Source organism: Hyla sarda, chromosome 8 (assembly GCF_029499605.1).
Source record: "Hyla sarda isolate aHylSar1 chromosome 8, aHylSar1.hap1, whole genome shotgun sequence".
Classification (NCBI taxonomy): domain Eukaryota; kingdom Metazoa; phylum Chordata; class Amphibia; order Anura; family Hylidae; genus Hyla; species Hyla sarda.
The window spans coordinates 83,271,160-83,290,846 of NC_079196.1; the positions used below are offsets into that span (position 1 = coordinate 83,271,160).

Consider the following 19,687-nt stretch of genomic DNA (forward strand, 5'->3'; position numbering starts at 1 on the left):
ATTTATACAAAGGGTTAAAGCAGAAAATACCCCCCAAAATTTGAAGCCCAATTTCTCCCGATTCAGAAAACACCCCATATGGGGGTGAAAAGTGCTCTGTTGGCGCACTACAGGTCTCAGAAGAGAAGGAGTCTCATTTGGCTTTTTGAAAGCAAATTTTGCTCTGGGGGCATGCCGCATTTAGGAAGCCCCTATGGTGCCAGGACCGCAAAAAATACCCACATGGCATACCATTTTGGAAACTAGAGCCCTCGGGGAATGTAACAAGGGGTTAAGTGAACTTTAATACCCCACAGGCGTTTCACGACTATTGCATATGTAAAAAAAATAAAAAAAATTTTACCTAAAATGCTTCTTTTCCCAAAAACTTTACATTTTTAAAAAGGGTAAAAGCAGAAAATACCCCCCAAAATTTGAAGCCCAATTTCTCCCGAGTACGGCGATACCCCATATGGGACCCTAAACTGTTGCCTTGAAATACGACAGGGCTCCAAAGTGAGAGCGCCATGCGCATTTGAGGCCTAAATTAGGGATTGCATAGGGGTGGACATAGGGGTATTCTACGTCAGTGATTCCCAAACAGGGTGCCTCCAGCTGTTGCAAAACTCCCAGCATGCCTGGACAGTCAACGGCTGTCCGACAATACTGGGAGTTGTTGTTTTGCAACAGCTGGAGGCTCCGTTTTGGAAACCATGGCGTACCAGATGTTTTTCATTTTTATTGGGGAGGGGAGGGGGGCTGTGTAGGGGTATGTGTATATGTAGTGTTTTTTACTTTTTATTTTATTTTTTGTGTTAGTGTAGTGTAGTGTTTTTAGGGTACAGTCGCACGGGCGGGGGTTCACAGTAGTTTCTCGCTGGCAGTTTGAGCTGTTGCAGAAAATTTGCTGCAGCTCAAACTTGCAGCCCGATACCTACTGTAATCCTCTGCCCATGTGAGTGTACCCTGTACATTCACATTGGGGGGGACATCCAGCTGTTGCATAACTACAACTCCCAGCATGCGCTGACAGACTGTACATGCTGAGAGTTTTAGTTTTGCAACAGCTGTAGGCACACTGGTTATGTATCACGGAGTTTGTGACCTTACTCAGTGTTTCAAAACCAGTGTGCCTCCAGCTGTTGCAAAACTACAACTCCCAGCATGTACGGTGCATGGTGTAAGGTGACTGCTGGGAGTTGCAGTTTGCAACAGCTGGAGGCACACCGGTCGTGAAACACTGAGTTAGGTAAAAAAAAAAAACTCTAAGTTTCACAACCAGTGTGCCTTCAGCTGTTGCAAAACTACAGCTCTCAGCAGTCACCGACAGCCAACGGGCATGCTGGGAGTTGTAGTTATGCAACCAGCAGATGCACCACTACAACTCCCAGCATGCACTTTAGCTGTTTGTGCAAGCTGGGAGTTGTAGTTATACAACAGCTGAAGGTACACTTTTCCATAGAAATAATGTGCCTCCAGCTGTTGCAAAACCATAAGTCCCAGCATGCTCATAAGGGAATGCTGGGAGTTGTGGTGGTCTGCCTCCTGCTGTTGCATAACTACAGCTCCCAGCATGCCCTTTTTGCATGCTGGGAGCTGTTGCTAAGCAACAGCAGGAGGCTGTAACTCACCTCCTGCTGCTGCTTCATCGCAGGAAAGTCCCTCGCCGCCGCCGCCGTCGCTCCTGGGGCCCCGATCCCAACATGGATGCCGGGGATCGGGGTCCCCAGCACCCGGGGTCGTCTTCCCGCACCCGCTCACGTCCTCCGGAAGAGGGGCGGAGCGGGTGCGGGAGTGACGCCCGCAGCAGGCGCCCTGATTCGTCGGCCGGTAATCCGGCCGACGAATCAAGGCGATCGTGAGGTGGCATCAGTGCCACCTCACCCCTGCAGGCTCTGGCTGTTCGGGGCCGTCAGAGACGGCCCCGAACAGCCAGTAATTCCGGGTCATCGGGTCACTGGAGACCCGATTGACCCGGAATCGCCGCAGATCGCTGGACTGAAATGTCCAGCGATCTGCGGCGATCGCCGACATGGGGGGGCATAATGACCCCCCTGGGCGATATGCCGGGATGCCTGCTGAACGATTTCAGCAGGCATCCGGCTCCGGTCCCCAACCGGCTAGCGGTGGGGGCCGGAATTCCCACGGGCGTATGGATACGCCCTGCGTCCTTAAGGACTCGGGATGCAGGGTGTATCCATACGCCCTGCGTTCTTAAGAGGTTAATAACCATAATGTTTATGATAATTGTTTTGTATGAAACATGTCATAATAGATTGAACCTTGTTCGGCAGAAAATCAACAGAAGTTTCATGAACATTTCCTTTAAAGGGGTATTCCAGGCAAAATCTTTTTATATATATATATTAACTGGCTCCGGAAAGTTTAACATATTTGTAAATTACTTCTATTAAAAAATCTTAATCGTTACAATAGTTATTAGCTTCTGAAGTTGAGTTGCTGTTTTCTCTCTAACTGCTTTCTGATGACTCACATCCCGGGAGTTGTCCAGCTCCTGTGGGGATATTCTCCCATCATGCAAGGGATATTCTCCCATCATGCACCGCTCCCGGGATGTGACATCATCATTGAGCAGTTAGACAGAAAACTTCAGAAGCTAATAACTATTGGAAGGATTAAGATTTTTTAATAGAAGTAATTTACAAATCTGTTTAACTTTCCGGAGCCAGTTGATATATAAAATTTTTTTTTTTGCCTGGAATACCCCTTTAAGTACATAGTGGACAACATAACGTTTGATCTGTCTTTGTTGATCTGTATTTTTTCAACTGCATTTACTTATACTAGTGTAGCAGGTATACTTTTGGCATACTACTGCTTGTATACAAATTAACCAGCAGACTTCATTCAAAAGGTTTACAGGGTTTTATACTGAAAGGTTTGCAGTCAGGAGGCGCAGGCTGCATGATACTACTGAGGAGTGGTTGTACCGCCACACTTCTCCCCCCTGTTTTCTCCCTCTCCCCACCTGTGTTGGTTCAGCTGCTGCCTGTGCAGTTTTGCAGACAGTCACTGAGCATCAAGTGATTTCAGCACAACCTTCTGAGAAAATGAAGGAAAACACAGAAAATTCTGCTTTGCAGAAGCAAGGATCAAATCTTAAGACAAAAGGTATGTGTACGCCTGCACAAGGCATGTCTGACTATCTATCTATCTAACTATATTCTGTCTATCTATCTATCTATCTATCTATCTATCTCTATGACTATATCTTTCTTATGCTCATATAGCATCTAATACATTGTTTGCCGGCCTGCATTATATGTAACCATATGCAGAATTGTATATACATCTTATTTGTAATACATTTTATTTGTGTGAAATAATGAACTCTGGAATTGCGTCTATTATTAGAAACCTATAAAAGTTATTTAAAAAAAAATGTTGATTAAAGAGCAGAATATAATTTGCTATGCCTTTGACTGCGCTTTTCTAATAAAGGCCGCTGTAGAAAATTTGCCATTTCCTTGGTGATGAATGTCACTTCACAATGGATTATTATCAATGTCACCGTATCACGTTGTACTGTGTTATAATTAGGATGGCTGTAGTATTTAACAGACAATGAAGCGACTCGTTTCCATTCTGTGTTATATTCATAGGGGAATATAACTAGTTGCTGATATAACCGCCGCAGTGATTTACACCAATAAAGCGTGCATTACTATTATTATATATGAATCTGAATGTTGCTTTTTTCTGAGCGAATGAATACAATTCAGCTACTGTGATAATAAAGTGAATGTGCTCTGTGATCCTCATATTTTGGGACTTGTTTTCTGAATGAATGCTAAATCAGGTTATAGCAGATCTATACAATATATTTACAATACAACATTTTCAGATAGATTACAATATATATAGCTCTGTAGGGAATTAAAGATCAATATTTAAAAGAAGTATATGGCAAGTGTTTGGCTCTCATATGTGGGTGACTGCAGACGTGTATCATTGAAGGGTGAATATAGACGTATGTAATGACGTAGGTGGTAAATATAGAACTGAAGTCTAGGGGAAGCAGAAAAAAAGCGTCAAGGGCAGGATGAAGCAATGACTGGATAGTAAGATAAATAAATTATGCATAAATAAATATATTATGTGTGAGTGTGATAGCGGATAACACTATTCACAGCTGTGTTGGCAGATGTTACTCTGCTGGGAGGTGAGACTATAGAGGAAAGGTGTGAAGCTTCTGTATTAGTAAAATATGTAATGGGAAAGGACACAGCAATATATGAAGTGGATGACCCAAGGACGTGGATATGACTAGGTAATTGACTTAATGTGTACATGAGGATCTGAGAAATTAAGGCATAAGGCAAATGTAACAGGAGAACAATATCAAAGATAACACATAGACAGGTAATGAAAGCTGTGATTTACTATTTACTTAAGAGACACTTGGCGGAAGAAAGGAAAAACAATGTCTGGGCTACTGCAAAATGTGTCAGATGTAAAGATTTCTGCTGTATCCCTAGCCGGTTCTGCAGTCTATAGCTGTGCCAAGCATGCTGCACTCCAATTAGGCAGAGCACTGCTGAGATCACATGGTCCTGCGACGCTGGAACACTCAGCATGATAGATGTAGTATCTCTGCCATCCCCATGGTAACAGTATTTGTCCGAATACATAGGATCGAAAATAAGAAAATGCAGTATAAACAAATAAGTAAATAAAAGCTCAGGCACAAAAGATTATTGTATTTTACTTTAAGATCTTAAAACATAACACTTAAAGGGGGCCTGTGGTTAAAAAAATAAAAAATAAAAATCTTAACAAATTGACTAGTTATTGTGCCTTGTATACATACCTTTTACCCCGTGTCAATTGGGCCTCCTGTTCCTGAGATATGTGGCTTTATATTTACACAATATAATAACATTTATATATATTTATTGTATTTGCGTCAGAGGCGTCGGTGGGTTTACTGGGACTGGTGGTGTCTCTAGTACATTCAATGAGATTTTGGTGACCTCACAAGATCTTACTGACAAGGGAATGCATGGCCAGACTACACACCCACATTGCAGGTAATATAGACACCATTAGTCCCAGTAACCCCACCCACACCTCTGACAGAGACACAATATTATAATTAGATCTCATCCTATCTGACAGACTTCTCAGTCCTATATAGACCTACAGTGTTGTATTGGTCCTGCAGAGGATCTCACTATGTGAAGATAGCTCCTAGTAATAAATCAATGTCAAGGTAATAATACAGGGCAGGTGCCTAGAATATATCTTTTATCAGATCAATCCTAAAATCTCACCGCAATCACAGGTGTGGACTCATTTTCAAAAATAAATAGTACTAAAAACTAAAAGTACTAATCCGTATCAGATTCATTTAAGCATTCCTAATATTACAGCCTTGGGCATGTGAGTTCTAGTGTCATGAGTGCCCCCGACACATTTCTGTCACAATTTGTGACATCCTCAGGGGAGTACATAATATATACTTTATAACACACAGCAACAGGGTCATGGGTCAAAAACACAATATCCTGTGTATCTGATTGGTCACAAATAGTCTGATTATGCGATTATCCTTTTGTTCCCAACCAACCCAAGTGTCTATGTAATGGATAAGGTCTAGACATGACATTGGATATTCAAATAGGTAACTAGGGGAGGGACCACAATCATACAACAGGTACCTGCAAATAAATAAGGAGATAACACTACTATCAAGGGGTAGTCCATCCAATAAATTTCAACCTCTATGGGTGACAGAAATGCATCAGGAGTCATGCATGACATTAGTACTAACATGCATGTCTCTGCTGACAGTCCAGTTTAGGGAGCAGGCTGTAGAGCTGTAGATATGACGTCATAGTGCCACTCAACCAATTACTGGTTGCAGTTGTGTCCTGCCTTGGCTAGTTATTGCAAGTGGCACTGTCATTTCCCCCGGCTGTAGATGCTATGCTCTGCAGCTTTGGTGGACAGAGAACTCTGATACTGGAGGTTACAAGGGAGGAAGGTGAGTTAAGTTTTTTTTATTATTATGTTATTAGGCAGACTGGGGAAAAAGTTTCACACTGGAAAATCCCTTTAATATTTATTGGCCCACATTTGTTTCAGTCTTGATTATTCAGCGTCAACCCTATTTTAGGTTAGGTTTCCACATAGGTTTTTTTCTGGCATTTTTTGGGGAAACTGCCCCTGTAGTTCTTGAGCCAAAGTCAAAAGTGTATTCAAAAGGAATGGAAAATATAAAAGGAAGGACACAAAGGGAAATATAAAGGAACATCATTTCACAGAGTGAGTGCCGCTTTACTCTTTTCTTCTTTGCATGTGACTAGACATTGATCTTTCATCTGCTTGGCAGAGAACCACCAGAAGCTGTTGATTTTAGTGACTGACGGTTTTGCTGTGAGTGGACACAGGATATATATCCAGTAATATACCATATTTAGTAGTGCATGCTGTCTTTCTTTGTGCTATAAAGGAAGGACTTAGGCTATGTTCTCACGGCAATGTCTGCACGGAAAATCTCCCTGCGGACATTGCCCCTGACAGTGGAGCGCTGACATAACATGCCGGCACTAGGACCACTCGGGAATGTGCCGTCTCATAGATAGCAATGCAGAAAGAATAGACAGAACTTAAATTTCCGCGCCAGGTGTTTCCAGCACGGAAATTCTGCTATGTGAACAGTGCAGCAGAATCCCATTGAAATCAATGCAGAAGAGAGTAGTTCAGAAAAGAAAACAAATATCTGGGGCGATCCACCAAAATAATGGAGAGCGTACTCTCTATAGAAGACTTTATTTGCTGCTCATAACGTGTTTTGGGGCATCGGTGCCCCTTCCTCAGATTAATTTGCATAATTGACAAGTTGTTATGCCAAATCATCTAAAAAAGGGGAAACACATTATGAGTGGCAAAAAAAAGTCTTCTATAGAGAATATTCTCTCCATTGTTTTGGTGGATCACGCCAGATATCTTTTTTTTTTCCTGAACTACTCTCTTCTGCATGCTGTTCAGACGGAGTCAACTTCCAGCCGACATCTGAAGGCATCACCACCTCATACTATTATTTCATGCGCTCATGTAGTTGTGTCAGTTACATAACTGTGCTAGGGGAGTGGTTTACCATTACCATTGTGACTGTTACACCTGCTATTCCCCTTCTTTTTAAAGTGTTATTCACCCTATGGGGAGATCTTATTCCATGTTTTCCTAAGCATTGAAATCAATGTGGAATTCCACATGGAAATTCTGTTGTGTGAACATAGACTTATATTTCTCTCTACTGCTTGATCCATTTCTGCCTATCTTCCAAAAAGACATCAGGAAAAAACCTGTGTGAAAACCTAGCCTTAGACTGCTTTTAAATGCAGCTCTAGCAGCAGGTATTATGATTTATAAGTCACCATTTATTATTACTTCTTTCTTTTCTCTAGGTTTCAATCTTAATGAAGCTCTCCTGGTTCCTAAGCAAATCATCAATAAGACTCTATGTGCGAATGCCCCAAATGGTGAGTGTGAATGGCTTCTGTAAACTTCTGCAAAGTCCACAATGGTCTTGTCACAAGTGTTTGACTTCTTCAACCAAATATTTAAAGTTGCATGTGCTCGTGATCACTTTTACTGCAATGCAAGAAGTCCCTACCAAAATCTGCAACAAAAAAGTGTTGGTCCTTTTGCTTTTTGAGCTACTGTTTCTACTGTAACTGGGCACAAAAATTACAGACATACACAGCCATCACAAAGATTGCAAAAGTTCATCCTAAGATTTCCAGGCAATAATAAGTTAAAACAGTTTTGAGAATTAAACCTAAAAATAAACTTATGCACATTTTCCAATAGTTAATAAAACTGATAAGTTGTGTTAGCTGAAGAAATTTTAGCAACTGCTCCATCTTGGACCAGCCCAACCTATCTAAATGCTGTAAGATGTTTCATCCTATGTACTTCTTTAATCCTAGGGTAGAACAACCCATATTAGAATGAGTTGTTTTTAACAGTGTTGCTCAAAGATTTGAATGAGAATGGCCTTGAATAGAGATGAGCGAATCAAATCTGACAAATCCAATTCCTTACTAATTTTAGGAAAAGTTTGATTCGCAATGACTGCGAATATCGCACGCGATTCCATCGCGTGAATTGCTTCATTAAACTCCATTTAGTGCGGTCCAGGCTCCAGGGCATCTAAAATGGCGGATCCACAAGTGAGGACATGGGGCAAGGAATCCTGGGAAGGCGGGAACAAGGGTAGGTGGGATGATCCTGAATCACATGCAGGATGCAGCCTATCAGCAGCCAGTCACCCCCTGTGATGTCACAGCCCTATATAATCGGCAGCCATATTCCAGCTCGTCACTTTATCCTTTCACTGCATAGAGATAGGTCAGACAGCGCTGTGTGTTACACAGAAAAGCTTTTTCCAGCAGCATTTCACCTCCTAGTCAAGTCAGTGTTCTGTTGGACAGAGAGCAGTGCGTTTTTCACAGAAAATAATTTCTACTGCAGCGGTTAACCTTCCAGTCACTGTCTATAGCATTGTATTACAGAGATGGGCAGAGAGCTGTGTGTTGCCTCATACATTTGAACAAGCTGGCTCAGCTGGACAAACGTTAGCAGAGGAGGGAGGAATTTGTTTTAAGCACAACTCTGTGTCTTTATTCCACAACAAATTGTCTGCTAGTTATACTAGTATGCAGACAGCATAATACATACCCAGCAGTCTATTCCTAATAGTCTTTGAGAGAGAAAGTGCAATTTTGGGTTTAGTACACAGCAACTGTTGTGAACTGCTGGTGTTTTGCAGAAATACTTTTTTAAGCGTACTGTAGCGCATTTTTCTGCCCTCATAAGTGCATACCACATACCTACATCTAAGTGATGTACTAATTTGTACCTGTTAAACTCTCAAGGGCCTAGATCAGGGGTCGGCATCCCCTGGCACGCGTGCCACTTATGGCATGCAGGACGTGTTTGATTGGCACACGAGTGAGTGCCGACCTGCGGGCAGTGTCTGGACACTATCACTTTAAACTAAAAGATCCGGCCAGGGACGGAAGATGTGTCCCTCCCCTCCCTCTCCTTGCCTGTTATTGCTGTGCCGCGCTCGGAACAACTTAAGAGAGAGAGATCTCTCTCTTTTCCTCCAGTCACCTTGCAGCTGCCGTGCTTCGCTGTCTGTTGGCAGCATGGAGGGGGAAGGGGGATCGCTCTGTGCTCTGTACCAGGGGTCACTGTTACAGACCAGTAAGTCTCCTATATGTTTCTGTGTAATACACTCAGCTCAGCTCCTGGCTCTGACAGCAGCTTTTCTGCCCCATAGACAGGCTCTGGTCTCTGTCAGTCTATAGATCCCCATAACTGTGTTATCCACAGATTCCCCATAACAGTGTTCATTCACAGCTCCCCCATAAGTGTGTCATTCACAGATCCCCCATAAGTGTGTCATTCACAGATCCCCCATAAATGTGTCATTTGCAGCTCCCCCATAAGTGTGTCATTCACAGATCCCCCGTAAGTGTGTCATTCACAGCTCCTCCACAAGTGTGTCATTCACAGATCCCCCATGAATGTGTCATTAAAATATCCCCCATAAGTGTGTCATTCACAGATCCCCTATAAGTGTGTCATTCACAGATCCCCCATAAATGTGTTATTCACAGATCCCCTATAAGTGTGTCATTCAGAGATCCCCCTATAAGTGTGTTATCTAAGGAACCCCCATAACAGTGTGTGATTTACATCATCTTAAGATCCCCTATAAATGCATCATCCAGAGATGATAAGTGTGTTATCCACAGATCCCCCAATAACAGTGTATCATCTACAGATCCCAATAACATTCATCTACAGATTATGCAAGGCGGCGATACTAGGGTCTGATTCTGGGGTTTATATTATGCAGGGTGGTGATTCTGGGGTCTGTATTATGCAGGGCGGTGATACTATGGTCTGATTCTGGGGTTTATATTATGCAGGGCGGCGATTCTGGGGTCTGATTTTGGGGTCTGCATTATGCAGGGAAGTGATACTGGGGTCTGATTCTGGGGTCGGTATTATGCAGGGCGGTGATACTGGGGTCTGTATTATGGTGGGGTCTGATTCTGGGGTTTATATTATGCAGGGCAGTGATACTGGGCTCTGATTCTGGGGTCTGTATTATGCAGGGCAGTGATACTGGGGTCTGATTCTGGGGTCTGTATTATGCAGGGCGGAGATACTGGGGTCTATATTATGGTGGGTGGTGATTCTGGGGTCTGTATTATGGTGGGTGGTGATTCTGGGGTCTGAATTATGGTGGGGTCTGATCCTGGGGTCTGTATTACAGTGGGTGGTGATTCTAGGGTCTGTATTATGGTGAGGTCTGATTCTGGGTTTTTTATTATGGTGGAGTCAGATTCTGGGGTCTGTATTATGCAGGGTGGTGATACTGGGGTCTGTATTATGCAGAGCAGTGATACTGGGCTCTGTTTCTGGGGTCTGTATTATGCAGGGTGGTGATACTGGGGTCTGTATTATGCAGGGCAGCGATACTGGGGTCTAATTCTGGGGTCTGTATTATGCAGGGCAGTGATACTGGGGTCTGATTCTGGGGTCTGTTTTATGCAGGGAGGTGATACTGGGGTCTGTATTATGCAGGGCAGTGATACTGGGCTCTGATTCTGGGGTCTGTATTATGCAGGGTGGTGATACTGGGGTCTGTATTATGCAGGGCGGCGATACTGGGGTCTGATTTTGGGGTCTGTATTATGCAGGGCAGTGATACTGGGGTCTGATTCTTGGGTCTGTATTATTCGGGGGCGGTGATACTGGGGTCTGTATTATGGTGGGGTCAAATTCTGGGGTTTATATTATGCAGGGAGGTGATAATGTGGTCTTATTCTGGGGTTTATATTATGCAGGGCAGTGATACTGGGCTCTGATTCTGGGGTCTGTATTATGCAGGGTGATGATACTGGGGTCTATATTATACAGGGCAGCGATACTGGGGTCTGATTCTGGGGTCTGTATTATGCAGGGCAGTGATACTGCGCTCTGATTCTGGGGTCTGTATTATGCAGGGTGGTGATACTGGGGTCTAAATTATACAGGGCAGCGATACTGGGCTCTGATTCTGGGGTCTATATTATGCAGGGCGGAGATACTGGGGTCTGTATTATGGAGGGTGGTGATTTTGGGGTCTGTATTATGGTGGGTGGGGATTCTGGGGTCTGAATTATGGTGGGGTCTGATCCTGGGGTCTGTATTACAGTGGGTGGTGATTCTGGGGTCTGTATTATGGTGAGGTCTGATTCTGGGGTCTGTATTATTGTGAGGTCTGATTCTGGGGTCTTTATTATGGTGGAGTCAGATTCTGGGGTCTGTATTATGCAGGGCAGTGATACTGGGGTCTGATTCTGGGGTCTGTATTATGCAGGGTGGTGATAATGGGATCTGTATTATGCAGGGCGGCGATACTGGGGTCTGATTTTGGGGTCTGTATTATGCAGGGCAGTGATACTGGGGTCTGATTCTGGGGTCTGTATTATGCAGGGCAGTGATACTGAGGTCTGTATTATGGTGGGTGGTGATTCTGGGGTCTGTATTATGGAGGGTGGTGATTCTGGGTCTGAATTATGGTGGGGTCTGATCCTGGGGTCTGTATTACAGTGGGTGGTGATTCTAGGGTCTGTATTATGGTGAGGTCTGATTCTGGGGTCTTTATTATGGTGGAGTCAGATTCTGGGGTCTGTATTATGCAGGGTGGTGATACTGGGGTCTGTATTATGCAGGGCAGCGATACTGGGGTCTGATTCTGGGTTCTGTATTATGCAGGGCAATGAGGGGGTCTTTATTATGGTGGGTGGTGATTCTGGAGTCTGTATTATGGTGGGTGGTGATTCTGGAGTCTGTATTCTGGTGGGTGGTGATTCTGGAGTCTGTATTATGGTGGGTTCTGATCCTGGGGTCTGTATTATGGTGGGTGGTGATTCTGGGGTCTGTATTATGGTGGGGTCTGATTCTGGGGTCTGTATTATGGTGGAGTCTGATTCTACAGTTTGTATTATGTAGGGGACTGATTCTGGGGGTCTGTATTATCATGGGGACTGATTCTGGGGTCTGTATTATGGTGGGGTCTGATTCTGTGGTCTGTATTATGATGGGGTCTGATTCTGGAGTCTATATTATGATGGGGTCTGATTCTGGAGTCTGTATTATACTGGAGTCTGATTCTGGGGTCTGTATTATGGTGGGGGTGATTCTGGGGTCTGTATTATGGTGGGTTCTGATCCTTGGATCTGTATTATGGTGGGTGGTGATTCTGGGGTCTGTATTATGGCGAGTGGTGATTCTGGGGTCTGAATTATGGTGGGTCTGATCCTGGGGTCTGTATTATGGTGGGTGGTGATTCTGGGGTCTGTATTATGGTGAGTGGTGATTCTGGGGTCTGAATTATGGTGGGTCTGATCCTGGGGTCTGTATTATGGTTAGGTCTGATTCTGGGGTCTTTATTATGTGGAGTCAGATTCTGGGGTCTGTATTATGGTGGGTGGTGATTCTGGAGTCTGTATTATGGTGGGTTCTGATCCTGGGGTCTGTATTATGGTGGGTGGTGATTCTGGGGTCTGTATTATGGTGAGGTCTGATTCTGGGGTTTGTATTATGGTGGAGTCTGATTCTAAGGTTTGTATTATGTAGGGGACTGATTCTGGGGTCTGTATTATGGTGGGGACTGATTATGGGGTCTGTATTATGATGGGATGGGATCTGACCCCCCCACAATCAGACACTTGTTTCTTGTACGGCATCTGGCTCTCTGGGAGGAGCATGTGCCAGGTCTCTTTGGCGCTCCGAAAGAGAATGAATAAAGCGCAGCCATCTGCAGCGCGAGCTCCTCTTTGAGAGCTAGGTCCCATTCACAAGTTCACAGGGGATTCCAGCTATTGGACCCTCGTGATCAGACTCTTATCTAGGATAGGGAATACGTTGTTTTTTCAGTGAACAACCCTTTGAATGGACGAGGGATCATATTGTCAAATCTTTATTTTACATTTCAAATGTACAAACAATACAAACATTGGAACAGTTCCATTAAGACCTGTACATAAAACGTCATTAGGAGGTACATAACAGTATATTTAACAGGACAAGAGTACATAACAACTGAACATCTAGTGATAGCTGTTGTATGGCAAGTTCCTACGATTCAGCAAGTATGGTGCGATAGAATGGGCAACCACGTTTCTGTTAGACAAGGATGAATACACCATGCCAGCAATGTGCAGCACACCGATTAAGCCACTTGCCATGATGCTAAATTTGGAGAAAATAGATATTCAGGTCTAACAATCAAAACAAGGAAACCATATCTGGTGGAATTCTTTTTTTTTTCAAATCAACTGGTTCCAGAAAGTTTAAGGGGTACTCCGCCCAAGACATCTTATCCCCTATCCAGCGGCAAGACCCCCGCGATCTCTGCAGCGCCACCCTGCTGTCATTACTACAGCGCAAACTGGGGACAGAGCATTGTGATTTCATGGCTCCACCCCCTGTGATGTCACACCCTGCCCCCTTAATACAAGTCACCACGTCCTCTCCCATAGACTTGTTAGGGGATAAGGGGATAAGAAGTCTGGGGTGGAGTACCCTTTTTAACAGATATGTAAATGACTTCTATATTTGAAAATTGTAATCCTTCCAGTACTTATCAGCTGCTGTAAACTACAAATGAAGTTGAGTTGTTCTTTTCAGTCTGACCACAGTGCTCTCTGCTGACACTGTTCAAAGAAGGAGCAAATCCCCAGAGCAAACCTTTCCTGCTCTGGACAGTTCCTGACAATAATAGTGGCAGCCTTTCTAAATACAAATAAAGCATAGAAAACTTCTTTTTTTTATTTTTTTTTTATTTTTTTTAAACAAAGTACATTAGAAAGATTTTTTATTTACCATAAAAAAAGCAATAGCAAAAATTAGTTTTAATGACAGTGTCAGTTTAAGGTCACAATGTTCACTACACTTCTCTTGACAAAACTGATTCAGGGATGTAGTTTCCAAAATGGGATCTTGGTAGGGGTGTCTTAACACCTTAAAGGGTACCTTTCATCAAGAAAAGAAAATAAAATTAAACTTTTGATAGATTAATGTATGCAGAATAACTTTCCATTTGCATTTTATAAAAAAAATATGCTTCTTTCTTTTAAATTTTCCACTTTGAAAAAATTACCACTAGGGGTCTCCCTAACAGTCCTGGCTGCAAGCCTTTTTTTTTTATAGATTTCAGACTCATGCTGAAGTTCCAATCTTTCTTCTCTCTGCATGTGCAGTTGTAAACAGACAGGAGAAGACTCAGAGGTGCTGCCTCCCTCACACTAGGATGGCTGAATGAGCAGCCAAGAAGACAATCAATCAAGTACAAAGAAGGGGTTTTGAATGAAAAGAAACACAGGGATAGTGTCAGTGACAGATGGGGGGGGGGGGGGGGTTTGGGAGAGTTTAGATCATGATTGGTACTCTTTAAGGCCATGATTACATAGCCAAAAATGTGTGAAATGTCCGCCCAGAAAACATGGTCGGACATTCAGTACATTTGAATGTACCAGCGGTCAAGTCTTTTCTTTCTGCAAAAGCTAGAATTGAGATTCCTGCAGCAGAAATATCTGCCTTGGAAATTCCAATATCTGCTGCGGAAATTCCACCACGTGCACAGTGCAGAAGAATCCCATTGAAATCAATCGGATGTTGCTGTGTGAACATAGCCTCAGGCCTCTGGAAACATGAAATGGTGTCTAAAAATATTCAAATACATAGGAGGCAACACAATCCACTAGGTGGATGAGTCAAGTAACATATAAAATATTTTTAAAAACTGCAGATTCATGGGAATAAGTATTAAGTCGATAAATATTAAGTGCTTTTTATGGTCACTTGCTGTTTTACTGATAAAAATGGATTACAACTGAATATCTGCAAACAAATGTTTTAGTTTTAATTCCTTATTTTAATTCCTATGAAACACCTAATTATCATTCTGAATACTATAGAGGGGCTATTTATTTTTATTTTTTAAATGAGGGGAATTGAGGGGTATTTCTAACATACAGACCCCTCAAAATTGATCCGGTCCCTAATTTATTGTTTTTCATAAATACACACAGAATGTATCTTAGAATCACTTGGATATGTACCTCAGTTATTGCAACATAAAGTGACACCTATCAGATTTGTAAAATGGCAATTGGTAATCTCAGCCATGCCTTGGTCCCAGGTGGTTGCCATTCCAACGAAGCAAAGTCACACTGCTTAGCACTTTCTTGTTTCAGTCTCAACACAGTGCTCACGCAGCCAATGATCCATTTTCCATTATGATCCAGAACATCAACTTGGATAAAATCCGGAAACTTTAATCTTAAAAGTCTTCAATTTCAACAAAGGCTAAAATATATTTCAAAACATTCACAAAAAGGCAATGCATTTCCAAATTGATGTTATTTATCATAGCATAACTGAGCTAATTAAGCTAAAAATTGTTAAAAGGGGTTCTCATGAGAAAAATTAAATCCAAATCAACTGGTGACAGAAAACAACTTTGCATGTTATTTCTATTAAAAAAAATCTCAAGATTGTCAGTACTTATCAGCTGCTGTATGCCCCGGTGGAAGATCTGTAGGCTAAGTGGAAAGACTACACAACTTCCTCTGGAGCATATAGCAGCTGATAAGTATTAGAAGGCTTGAGATTTGTAAATAGAAATATTTTACAAATCTGTCATGACTTTCTGACATCAGTTGATTACAAAAAAAAATAAAAAAAAAATTCTCCAATATATCCCTTTAAAACCAAAAGTGAAGTAATATAACCTGGAAGTAGCACACCCCACATACACAAAGTAGGGATTACAAGTTCCATTACAGGATATGCAACAGCCTTACAGAATGAGCTAGAAGCAGAACACAATTAAATTACATGTCAGTACAGTATGATGGCACATCCCCACATGATGTTTAACAATACACTTATTATTGTGTGAAAATACTTATGTACATATTCATATACATATATTACATATTAAACCAACAGTAGGGGAAATTAAAATGCTGCACTTCAGCATGAAATAACAATGTTTACACTTAAAGCAAACAAAGTGACTAATGCAATGCATGGCGCAAACATCAAACAATAAAAGCAAGATGAACATTAATAAGAACAGTCAATACAAATAAAGGTGATTAGGTTTATAATTTAAACTTTTACAGTAATGAATACCTAATTTCACAATCCATAGCCTGCCCGTTACTGATTTGGAAACAAGAAATACAGTGGGGCAAAAAAGTATTTAGTCAGCCACCAATTGTGCAAGTTCTCCTACTTAAAAAGATAAGAGAGGCCTGTAATTTTCATCATATGTATACCTCAACTATGAGAGACATAATGAGAAAAAAAATATCCATAAAATCATATTGTGTGATTTTTAAAGAATTTATTTGCAAGTTATGGTGGGAAAAAAGTATTTGGTCAATAACATAAGTTCATCTCAATACTTTGTTATATATCCTTTGTTGGCAATGACAGAGGTCAAAAATTTTCTGTAAGTCTTCACAAGGTTTCCACACACTGTTGCTGATATTTTGGCCCATTCCACAATGCAGATTTCCTCTAGAGCAGTGATTTTTTGGGGCTATCTCTGGGTAACACGGACTTTCAACTCCCTCCAAAGGTTTTCTATGGGGTTGAGATCTGGCCACTCCAGGACCTTGAAATGCTTCTTACGAAGTCACTCCTTCGTTGCCCGGTCGGTGTGTCTGGGATCAATGTCATGCTGAATGACCCAACCATGTATCATCTTCAATGCCCTTGCTGATGAAGGAGGTTTTCACTCCCTGGTACCTTGGCAGAAAAACAGCCCCAAAGTATGATGTTTCCACCCCCATGCTTCACAGTAGGTATGGTGTTCTTTTGATGGAACTCAGCATTCTTTCTCTTCCAAACATGACGAGTTGAGTTTTTACCAAAAAGTTCTACTTTGCTTTCATCTGACCATATGACATCCAATCTTGATCATCCAAATGCTCTCTAGCAAACTTCAGATGGGTCCGGACATGTACTTGCTTAAGCAGGGGGACATGTCTGGCACTGCATGATTTGAGTCCCTGGTGGTGTAGTGTGTTACTGATGGTAGCCTTTGTTACTTTGACCCCAGCTCTTTGCAGGTCATTCACTAGGTCCCACCATGTGGTTCTGGGATTTGTGCTCACCGTTCTTGTGATCATTTTGACACCACGGGGTGAGATCTTGCGTGGAGCCCCAGATCGAGGGAGATTATCAGTGGTCTTGTATGTATTCCATTTTCTAAAAACTGCTCCCACAGATGATTTTTTCACACAAAGCTGCTTGCCTATTGCAAATTCAGTCTTCCCAGCCTGGTGCAAGTTTACAATTTTGTTTCTGGTGTCCTTTGACAGCTCTTTGGTCTTGGCCATAGTGGAGTTTGGAGTGTGACTGTTTGAGGTTGTGGACAGGTGTCTGTTACGCCGAGCGCTCCGGGTCCCCGCTCCTCCCCGGAGCGCTCACAGCGTTCTCCTATTCGCAGCGCCCCGGTCAGACCTGCCGACCGGGTGCGCTGCAATAATGTTCCCAGCCGGGATGCGATTCGCGATGCGGGACGCGCCCGCTCGGGATGCGCATCCCGACTCGCTTACCAGACCTGTTCCCCGTCTGTGCTGTCCCGGCGCGCGCGGCCCCGCTCCTTAGGGCGCGCGCGCGCCGGGTCTTTGCGATTTAAAGGGCTGGTGCGCCACTGATTGGCGCATGAGGTTTTAATCAGTACCTTCACCTGTGCACTTCCCTACTTATACCTCACTTCCCCTGCACTCCCTTGCCGGATCTTGTTGCCATTGTGCCAGTGAAAGCATTTCCTTGTGTGTTCCTAGCCTGTGTTCCAGACCTCCTGCCGTTGCCCCTGACTACGATCCTTGCTGCCTGCCCTGACCTTCTGCTACGTCCGACCTTGCTCTTGTCTTCTTCCTTGTACCGCACTTATCTCAGCAGTCAGAGAGGTTGAGCCGTTGCCGGTGGATACGACCTGGTTGCTACCGCCGCTGCAAGACCATCCCGCTTTGCGGCGGGCTATGGTGAATACCAGTAGCAACTTAGAACCGGTCCACCGACTTGGTCCACGCCAATCCCTCTCTGGCACAGAGGATCCACCTCCAGCCAGCCGAATCGTGACAGTGTCTTTTATACTGATGACAAGTTCAAACAAGTGCCATTAATACAGGTAACGAGTGAAGGACAGAGGAGACTCTTGAAGAAGTTACAGGTCTGTGAGAGCCAGAAATCTTGCTTATTTGTTGTTGACCAAATACTTATTTCCCCACCATAATTTGCAAATAAATTCTTTAAATAATCAGACAATGTGATTTTGAGGATTTTTTTTTCTTCTCATTATGAGGTATTGAGGTATACCTATGATGAAAATGACAGGCCTCTCTCATCTTTTTAAGTGGCAGAACTTGCACAATTGGTGGCTGACTAAATACTTTTTTTGCCCCACTGTATACAGATAAAAGAAAATTAATTGATTTGTCTACCAATGTATCTGGAGCCGCTAAGCATCATATATTGTTTGGGGTGCCACTGATGTTAAAGTTTACCTCAAATGGTAAAAACTTTTGACATGTCCGAGGGAGGGAACACTTAGCCCCTGACTGATCACGAGAACGAGCAGAGAGAGAAGAGCAACACTGCACACTTCTCTCTCCACTCTGTGTTTATGCGAGTGAGATGGTCATATACACTTACATTATGAGACCAACTTAGTCATGTTACACAGAGCCGAGGGAGAACAATCTAAGCGCGCACTTCTCCCAGCTCTTTCTAGGGTCATCGGTCAGGATCTGAACACTCCACTTGGACTATGACATCAAAAGTTTTTTATAATGACACTGTCATTTAAATGTTCAGACAATGATCCAGATTAATAATCCGAATAAGATTACATAAGGCACAGTTATTTACTGAACAAATTGGTAAATAAATCTTCCAGTGTAATGGAGGCACAAATAAAACAATCACTGGAGCAGGGGATTGCCCTTAACCTCTTAAGGACGCAGCTCATTTTTACCTTAAGGATAATTTTTTTGCAAATCTGACCACTGTCACTTTATATATTAATAACTCTGGGATTCCTTTACATTTCATTATGATTCTGAGATTGTTTTTTCAAGACATATTCTACTTTTTTTCTACTAAATTTTTGTTGTTACTTGCATACCTTCTTAGTGAAAAATCCCCAAATTTCATGAAAATGTAGAAATGTTTGCATTTTTCTAACTTTGAAACTCTCTGCTTGTAAGGAAAATGGATATTCCAAATAAATTATATATTGATTCACATATACAATATGTTTACTTTATGTTTGCATCATAAAGTTGACATGTTTTTACTTTTTGAAGACATTAGAGGGCTTCAAAGTTCAACAGCAATTTTCTAATTTTTATGAAAATTTCAAAATTGGAATTTTTCAGGGACCAATTAAATTTGAAGTGGATTTGAGGGGCTTTCATCTTAGAAATACCCCATAAATGATCCCATTATAAAAACTTTACCCCTCAAAGTATTCAAAATGACATTCAGAAAGTTTGTTAACCCTTTAGGTATTTCACAGGAATAGCAGCAAAGGGCAGGAGAAAATTCTAAATCTTTATTCGCATGTTCATGAGTAAGGAAATTCCTCATA

General features: G+C 42.5%; 1 protein-coding gene across 2 annotated transcripts in view; it reads left to right on the forward strand.

Moving 5' to 3' along the window:
- The first annotated feature begins 2,914 nt into the window (after nt 1-2,914).
- Nucleotides 2,915-19,687, forward strand: part of MREG (melanoregulin) — a 112,139-nt gene continuing 95,366 nt past the window's right edge. Inside the window, exons 1-2 of one of the 2 annotated variants that reach the window (XM_056534681.1) lie at nt 2,915-3,111; nt 7,413-7,487. In XM_056534681.1, coding sequence (XP_056390656.1) covers nt 3,051-3,111; nt 7,413-7,487 — 136 coding nt within the window. In that variant the 5' untranslated portion in view covers nt 2,915-3,050. The remainder of the gene's footprint in view (nt 3,112-7,412; nt 7,488-19,687) is intronic. The other variant, XM_056534680.1, reaches the window with a different exon arrangement.